Below are 8,073 nucleotides of genomic sequence, written 5' to 3'. Positions count from 1 at the left end.
CTCAAACCTTGCTGGCTATAGGGTGGGGGTGGGGGTGGGGTGAAAGGCCAACGGCCACTCAGGTGGATATTTGCCTGGGAGGGCTGAAGTGGACCTCACGCAGTTGCTGTGACCCATCTAAGGTGGGATGGTGACTGGATTGTGGCCAGTGCTTTCTTAAGGGGGTTAACCTGGAGAGATGCTGATCTTTACAAGAAACGGGGGGGGGGGGGGAATAGAGGGCTTCCCTCTGCCTCTGCCCTCCCCACAAACTGGAGGGGATCAGATGCCTGGGCCATCACAGGGGGTGTCTGTGTGTGGGCTGGGAGGATGCATCCGTATAGTCGACTGCTGCCAAATTGTGTGTGTGTGTGGGGGGGGGCTCTCCTGGGTGCCTGGCACCTGCCCTGACCAGGGGACAGTGGTGTTGGCTGAAAGCAGGTCTGGACCCAGTCAATCCCCCCCCCCAAAGCCTGTCTGCGGGAGCAGGCAGTGGTTCCCAGGGGGTATTGCCTGATAAGCCTCCCTTTCCCCCACCGGCCAGGCTCCTGTTCAAACTCGGGGGGGGGGGGGGAGGTGTCCAGTGGGGACTATTTCAAGATGCTGGCAGCGCCTTCTGCAGCGGGGGAGGCCAGGCACGCGCCAGGGAGGTGGCCAGAGAGTGGTTGGTGCTCAGGGCCAGCGTGGCCGGGGGTGGGGCTGCGGGTCCCCTTTCTCCCGCACCAAACCCCTGGCCGGAAGGACGCTGCTGAGCAGGTGCCTGGCAAGGGATTGGCCCGCCCGCCCGCTTCTCTGCTTCGGGTCCCCTGGGCCTGGCGCGCCTCCCGCAGTTCGGCCGAAAGATGATCCCGGTAAACAGCCGAAGGCGGAGAGGAGGGGCGGGGAGTCGCCTGCCCGCCTGCCGCCGAGTGACCTTTCCCCGCATTTGGCCCGGGTCCCTCCCCTGCCGTGGAGGCGAATAAAAGGGGGCCAGGGCCGGGCTGCGGAGGCTGGGGCTGGCCGAGAGGATGTCGCGGCCGGCGGAGGGGACGAGCGGAGCGCCGGTCTCTGCGAGAGTGGCCCCCCGGCAGGCGCAGCCGGGAGAGCCGGGTCTTCCCGGGGGCTCGGCCCAGTTGCGCCACCCGCGGGGCCGCGCTGCCGCCGCCGCCTCGGTCTCGCCGCCGGTGGACTTTGCCTTGGGGGCGACGGCGTGCTGCCTGGCGTGCGTCTTCACCAACCCGCTGGAGGTGGTCAAAACCCGCCTGCAGCTGCAGGGGGAGCTGCGCTCGCGGGGCACCTACCCGCGCCACTACCGGGGGGTGCTGCAGGCCATGGTGGCCGTGGGCCAGGTGGACGGCCTCCGCGGGCTGCAGAAGGGGCTAACGGCCGGGCTGCTCTACCAGGGCCTGATGAACGGGGTCCGGTTCTGCTGCTACTCCCGCATGGAAGACGCCGGCCTGACCCAGCAGCCGGGAGGGACCCTCGGGGCCGGGGCCGTGTCCGGGGCCCTCGGGGCCCTCGTCGCCAGCCCGGCCTACTTGGTGAGTCTCTGAGCCAGGGGCAGGCATCCACTCCCCATGAAGACCAGGGCGGCCAGCACTGCTCCCCTCCTTCCTTGCCCCACCCTTAGGCGATTTGGTCCTTGCTGACCGCCTGAGAAGGCCCTTTTCTGGCACTGAGCAGGGGCCCTTGGCCCGTGGTTTTTCCAAGGGGTCCAGCGGTGGTCTAGCCCCACCACGTCTTCCTGAAGGAGAGCAGCTGCCCGGGCCACCCCACATGGTGGCCAGCCCGTCCTGAGCATGTTTGGTGCCAGGTTCCTTTTGGGGGTGTGGCAGGCGTTTCGCACTGTTTCTCCCTTCTTGTTTTCTTTGCACGGCTGCTGACCAGCAGGGCTTTCATGGCCAGTCTCTGGCAGTGTTTGTACCTTTGTGGCTGACCCACCAAGGTAAGCTGGCAGAAGAGGAACAGGGCAGCATGTGCAAGCAGGCTTCCTAAGAGAGGGAAGTGTCAGCACCCTCTTGCTCCTGGTTCATGCATAGGGGGCAAGGACTTGACACTCTGCACATGTTCCTCAGCACTCTCCTTTTGCGAACTGCAGCAGAGGCTACAGAAGAGGAGGGAGTCCTGGCCTGGCCTCTCCATTTGGCTGAAATTCCTGGTCTCCTCCCCCTTCCTTTGGGGGTGGGGGGCTGAGCTGTCATGGGCAGGAGAAAGAAAGGACCAGGCTCCTGTCAGACGGCAGGGAGGGAGGAACAAGTTGGGGTCAAACATGGCTCCCCCACACCTCTAACCGGCTCCCTCCCTCTTTGCTCTTGCAGATCAAGACGCACCTTCAAGCACAGACAGAGGCAGCCTTTGCTGTGGGCCACCAGCACAACCACCAGGTGGGCTGAGGTGGGAGGTGGGTGGGAGAGCAGGGCAGAGAGGCGCAGGGGCAGGTGGGGATGTAAGTCTGCTGAGGTGCAGGAGGAGGGGTAGGAGCAGGATGGCTGCAGAAGCCCAGAGCAGCTCTGCAAACACCAGCTTGCTGTCGTGGTTAGGTGTGCAAACTTCTAATCTGGCGAGCTGGGTTCGATTCTGCACACCCCCACATGCAGCCAGCTGAGTGACCCTGGGCTCACTACGGCACTGATAAAACTGCTCTGACCGAGCAGTGATATCAGGGCTCTCTCAGCCTCACCCACCCCACAGGGTGTCTGTTGTGGGGAGAGGAAAGGGAAGGCGACTGTAAGGCGCTTTGAGCCTCTTTCGGGTAGAGAAAAGTGGCATATAAGAACCAAGTCTTCCTCTTCTTCTATTCTAGGCCACCGGAAGGTGTGCCTAGAGTGCCCAGTGGGACCCTGGCCAAACCCCTTGGCTGCCCACCACCTCTGCTGGGTTGACCCTCCTAAGAATCCTCCTGCATGTTTGTCTCTTTACTGGGTGTCTTGCCTTCTACTCCTTGCCACAGCCCTGTAAGGTTGGCCAGTCAAATCTGTCTTCAACAGCTGTCCAAAGGCTGTCCAGGGAGGAGTTTGGGTTAGAGGCCCATTTCAAACTGGGCTTATGAGATTCTCTTAACTGCGCTGCGCAAGCTCAGGCCAGAGACTCCACTGAAGGACCCCCCCACACACACAGGAAAAAGGGGAGTGGCCCCCTCCCAAGGGGGATGGCAGAAGGAGAACTTGCATGTGAGGGGCGGGCGAGAAATTAGCTCTGCTTTGTCACTCTGTTAGGCCTGGGCTCTTTTTGCATTGTCTGCAGAAGGGGGGGGGGGGCGCTGAAGGTTCTTTTTGTTTGGCAGGGCCCAGAGGGTCAGGGCCATGCTCCCCCCCCCCCTCGGACACATGGTGTTTTGCAACCCTTGGTGTGGCCAAGTGGGGCATGCAGGCTGTTTGTACCAGTCTTTCTGCCTACCTCAGCCGTTCTGTCAGCAGCAGGCCGAGAGCCGCTCCCAGCTGGAGCAGGAGGAAGGAACCCGGCCTGCGTCTCCTGGGTGTGGTTGTTCTTTGGCTTGTTTACGCAACTCCCTGGGTGCTCCTGGGGCAAGGCGTGCGCCTTCCCCTGTTGAGATAGGAGTAGCCTGTGGCTGATTTCACCTGTCAGGGGGGGTGGCACCCCACCCCCTCAGTGTACACTGTTTGGGGTGGGAACTCTGTGGCTTGGGCACCCTTTTGTTGCGCATGGGGGGGGGGTTGTGGGATGATGCACCAGCATCCCTGTGACATCTTTTCTGGAATGCTGGTGTCAGAGGAGGCAGCCAGGGTCTGTGCTTGGACAAAAGTGCTCTGAAAAGTTCACATCTGGGGCCCAAAGCCAGCCAAAGGCTCTTTAGCTCCCTCGGATCCAAAGAGAAATCAGCTGCCATTTCAGGCGTGGTTGGTGGGTGGAGGAGGCTGGTCACAAAACGGCATCTTCCCTCCAAGCCGACTCCCATGCTGACACAGGGTGCTTCCCCTGTGGGTGGGACTTCCCCACAGAATGAAAGTGCCTGCTCCGCACTCTGCCCCACTTCCAGCACCAAACCCCGCCTTCTCGCCTCCCATCCCCCTCCCAGAGCGTCTCTAGAGCGTTTGGAACCATCTACAAGCGGCAAGGTCTGCTGGGACTGTGGCGGGGGGTGAACGGCGCTGTTCCCCGTGTCACAGTGGGCTCTGCCGTGCAGCTGTCCACCTTCGCCTCTGCCAAAGAGTGGGTCCAGAAGTACCAGGTGAGGAGCCCTCTGGTGGCCCTGGGGCAGGGACAGGGTCGGCTGCAGCTTGTTGGCAACTTGGGGGGTGGGGGGAGAGCATGAGCACCGGATGCATTTCTCTCTGGGGAAGTGACTACCCGGAGTGACACGACTGCATCCCTTCCCCCCATTCCGTGGCACAAAAGTCAAGGTGGCAAAGCAGGAAAGTGCCACTGCTCTACTCCCCACTCATCCCCAACGGAGTAGCTTGGGGACCAGGACCCAGCAGCACTTATCCGCCGCTCTCACTGGCAGGGGTTCCAGGAAGGCAGCTGGCTGGTGGCTCTCTGCGGTGGCATGATCAGCAGTGTCGCAGTGGCCGTGGCAATGACACCCTTTGATGTGGTCAGCACTAGACTGTACAACCAGCCGGTGGACGAGATGGGCAAGGTAGGCTTGGGCACCAGGGCTCCTCATGGGCCGACTCACAAGCCAAGCAGGGGAAAGCCGGGCAGCAGCCACTTAGGAGAACCTCCCTCTTTGGAGGCAGGTTATCTTGGCATCCCCTGTTCTGGGGCCAGACAATGGCTATTGCTGCCACATGCTGCTGGGAGCACCTGTTGGGCACCTGTGCAGAATGGGTGCTGGCTGGGGGGGCTCCCCAGCCCCTCTCCGTGGCACCCTGGGCCTTTCCTGCCTTCCCTCCTGCTGCTGTGGGGTGGTCTGTGGAGACCATGTGGGTGGAAGGGGTGGGGGGCGGGGAGACTGCGGGTGTGCCTTGGCTTTTGCTCTGAGCCGGGGCCCTGAAGAGACTGGAAACTCTGAGCACCTCTTTGGCGACTGGGAAAGCTTTCAGGACACCAGTTTGGGGAGGGCCAAGTGCTGCTGCCTTGGGAAAAGAGGATTTCAAGAATGGTCCAGAAAGATGGGTGTGGGGCATTTTGGAGGGGTTTCCTTCCTGTGAGTGGGAGGACCAGGGCTAGGTGGCCCAGCTGCCTGCAAATTGGACGGCCCACTCCTAACTGCATTCTCTCTCCCCCCCCATCCCGATGTCCCAGGGCAAGCACTACCGGGGGTTCCTGGACTGCTTTGTGCAGGTGACGGGGAAGGAGGGCTTCCCAGCCCTCTACAAAGGACTGGGCCCAGCTTACCTCCGCCTGGGGCCACACACCACCCTCAGCCTCTTCTTCTGGGACGAACTCCGTCAGCTCACTTGCCAGCACCAGGGCACCTGAAGGGATGCGGCTGGAGGATTCTGCGCTGGCTCTCTCTTCCCCAAGGCCAAGCAGCCGGAGGAGGCAGGACCTTGAGGGCTCCCTGGGAGGATGCCCCCTCACCTGGGCACTAGGCTGCTGCAGGGTCTGGATTCAGCGGGGAGGCAGAGGGCAGGCCTCCTGGGAGCACGTGAGGCAGAGGTGGCCAGGTTCGTACTGAAGAGAACTGAAGAGTGCTTTTCTAGGCTGGTGGGGGGGGGTCCAGGCTGCCCCCAGTAACAGATAAAGCCTGGCCTCTTGTGGGGAGAGCAGGCCGAAGCTACTCCTGCCCTGGGATGGGGACGGGGCTGTCCGCTAAGGAGCAGGCAGGGCCCAGGATCTTGAGGTATGTGGGCCTTGTCCCCGTTTTGAACATGTGCTTCTTGTCTTGGGCTGATGAGGTAGCGAGAGCCTCGCACATCAGCAGAAGGGCTCTCTGGCCAGACTCCCCTGGCAGTGCCAAGCAGGCAGGGGCCCCTCCCTGGGTGTCCAGGGCAAAGTCTGCTCTACAGCTGTTGTCACTGGAGCTGGGCTTGATGTGGACCTCCCTCGGGCCAAATAAAGACCCTTCTACATGGCTGTATTTTTAGCTTGTGCTTTCTGTGTCATCGGAGGGGAGGGGGCAGATTGGGTTTTCTCCTGTCTGAGTACAAGCCCCCAGGGCAGGAGGATGGTGGAGGCTACAAGACGAAGAGGAAGAGTTGGTTCTACCAAGAGGAGTCTCCAATCGCCTTCCATCTCTTCTCGCCAAAACAGACACCGTGTGAGGTGGGGTGGGGATGAGAGAGGTCTGGTATTACTGCTCAGTGAGAGCTGCACTATCAGGGCTGCGGCGAGCCCCTGGTCACCCATCTGGCTGCATGTGGAGGAGGAGTGGGGGATCCAGCCTGACTATAAGTCAGAGGACCCTGCCCCTCTGCAAGAAAGCTCCTTCAGGCTAGGAGTGAAGATCGTTCAGCAGCTTCTAGCCTGCTCTTCTCCTCTCTCGGAGCACACACAGCCTGCACCGTGACACCATCTTTTTCTGCAGGGAGGGGGGCAGGGCCAAAGAGTGACTTTTCAGTTGCTTACACTCTTGCGAGCCGTAAGAGACTGGGAAAAGGCACGTCCTGGGAAATTTATGCCCTTTCCTGGCAGAGAAAACTCTGGTTGTTGACAAGGAGCCGGATTGGGGGGGGGGGGAGTGAGGAGCGTCTCAGATTGGCCTCACTGGAGGAGGGGGGGTCTGCTGATTGGCAGCTGTGACAGACAGCAGCTGGGAAAGGAGGTCCTGAGTGTGGAAACCACAGCAAACAAGGCAGGTCAGATCCAGGGATACAAACGGAGCCCCGTGGGTTGGTCGGAATGCCATTCTTGATGGAAGGGTTTTGAATTATTGGACTCTGGAGAGCAGCCAGACAGAACTAGTCTGTGCTTAGTTGGATGGCTGATTTTAGGACATATCATTCCCAAAGGGCTGAAGAGCCAGTCTGCAGAGTGTCTGGAGGACTGGGCCTGCCAGTTGCCTGTGGGAATTTGGGTCGGTCAAGAGAACTCCCTAACTCAGGCCCGGGGGGGGGGGGTTATTCTGGAGAGGGCCAGTCCCCTGCCCAATCTGAAGAGAAGTCAAGGGAAAGGGTTTTGTCAGCCTCCAGTGGGAGAAGGTGCTCCAGACCACTCTCTGGTCAGTGGGATTTTGGTAACCCCAAGAGAGAGGGCGGGCACTGGGCAAGAGGACCCCCCTACTAGGACCCAGAGAGAAGTTCAGGAGAACATAAGACCTCAGCAAAACAACAGAGTTTTAGGAAACCACAAATAAGAAAGAGACGTAACATTTGGCTCAGAATTGAGAAGCCTGCAACTTAAGATCCTGAAGCTGGGAAATAGCTGAGGCGTAAACAGTACAGTGAGCCCTAAATGCCAATAAGCCTTTTCCCTTTGGAAAGAAAGTGTAAGCAAGGCTCGGTGCGCTTCTGACGAAGAGCGGGTGGCTCTCCTCCACCTTCCCAGAAGCTTCCAAGCTAAAGAGGCTCACCGGTGCCTGGGGAGGACCAGGGCACTTCTGTGAGGCCATGGCTGCCCAGAGATCAACACCCGCAGGAGCAGCACTTGGCCAAGGCCCAGCACCAGGGTGACTGTGCTCTATTGACCCATGGCAGAGGGGCAGATGCCCACACCCAAGAGCTGTGCCTGCCAGCCTGGCAACGGGAGTGTCTATCTAGTGGGCATGGCTGGGGGGTCACTTCCAGGGGCAGCAGAAGGGCCAGGGTGGGATTGAGTATTGAGAGCAACATGGCTGCCACCAGGGTCCCTCCTGCCAACGGTGGGATGCCACTGCCCCCTCCCCCCAGGCTAGGCAAGAGCGCCACAGCAAATGGAGCCCGAGAGACCCTTGGCCTTATCCTGAGAGGAGATTTGGTAACCATCTCCAAGTATTTAAAAGACTGCCATATCAAGGATGGAGCAGAGTTGTTCTCTCTTGCCCCGGAGGGACGGACCAGAACCAATGGGATGAAATTAATTCAAAATAAATTCCGTCTCAACATCCAGTTCCTGACAGTTAGAGCGGTTCCTCAGTGGAACAGGCTTCCTCGGGAGGTGGTGGGTTCTCCATCTTTGGAAATTTTTAAACAGAGGCTGGAGAGCCATCTGACGGAGAGGCTGATTCTGTGAGGGCTCAAGGGGGTGGCAGCTGACAGTGGAGGAGCCAGAGGGTTGTGAGTGTCCTGCATA

The 8,073-nt window shown here is 60.3% G+C and overlaps 1 protein-coding gene across 2 annotated transcripts; it reads left to right on the top strand.

Moving 5' to 3' along the window:
* Nucleotides 1–836: 836 nt before the first annotated feature.
* Nucleotides 837–5,944, top strand: SLC25A34 (solute carrier family 25 member 34). 2 transcript variants are annotated; one of them, XM_077311621.1, is made up of 5 exons: nt 837–1,499; nt 2,277–2,342; nt 3,995–4,147; nt 4,424–4,558; nt 5,167–5,944. In XM_077311621.1, the coding sequence occupies exons 1-5, from the start codon at nt 987–989 to the stop codon at nt 5,341–5,343; spliced, it is 1,044 nt and encodes a 347-aa protein (XP_077167736.1). In that variant the 5' UTR covers nt 837–986; the 3' UTR covers nt 5,344–5,944. The 2 variants fall into 2 exon arrangements, with proteins under 2 accessions (XP_077167736.1, XP_077167737.1); XM_077311622.1 differs by lacking the exon at nt 2,277–2,342.
* Nucleotides 5,945–8,073: the final 2,129 nt, after the last annotated feature.

This window comes from Paroedura picta, chromosome 15 (assembly GCF_049243985.1).
Source record: "Paroedura picta isolate Pp20150507F chromosome 15, Ppicta_v3.0, whole genome shotgun sequence".
Classification (NCBI taxonomy): domain Eukaryota; kingdom Metazoa; phylum Chordata; class Lepidosauria; order Squamata; family Gekkonidae; genus Paroedura; species Paroedura picta.
Note: the sequence above shows the minus strand (reverse complement) of the source record. Positions and strands in the feature narration are given on the sequence as shown.

What these genes read in the sequence shown, in the direction of transcription:
- SLC25A34 (XM_077311621.1), top strand. Translation starts at nt 987, where the DNA reads ATGTCGCGGCCGGCGGAGGGGACGAGCGGAGCGCCGGTCTCTGCGAGA. An exon ending in TCGCCAGCCCGGCCTACTTG is followed by an intron (nt 1,500 to 2,276) that starts GTGAGTCTCTGA and finishes TTGCTCTTGCAG; the next exon opens with ATCAAGACGCACCTTCAAGC. An exon ending in AGTGGGTCCAGAAGTACCAG is followed by an intron (nt 4,148 to 4,423) that starts GTGAGGAGCCCT and finishes TCTCACTGGCAG; the next exon opens with GGGTTCCAGGAAGGCAGCTG.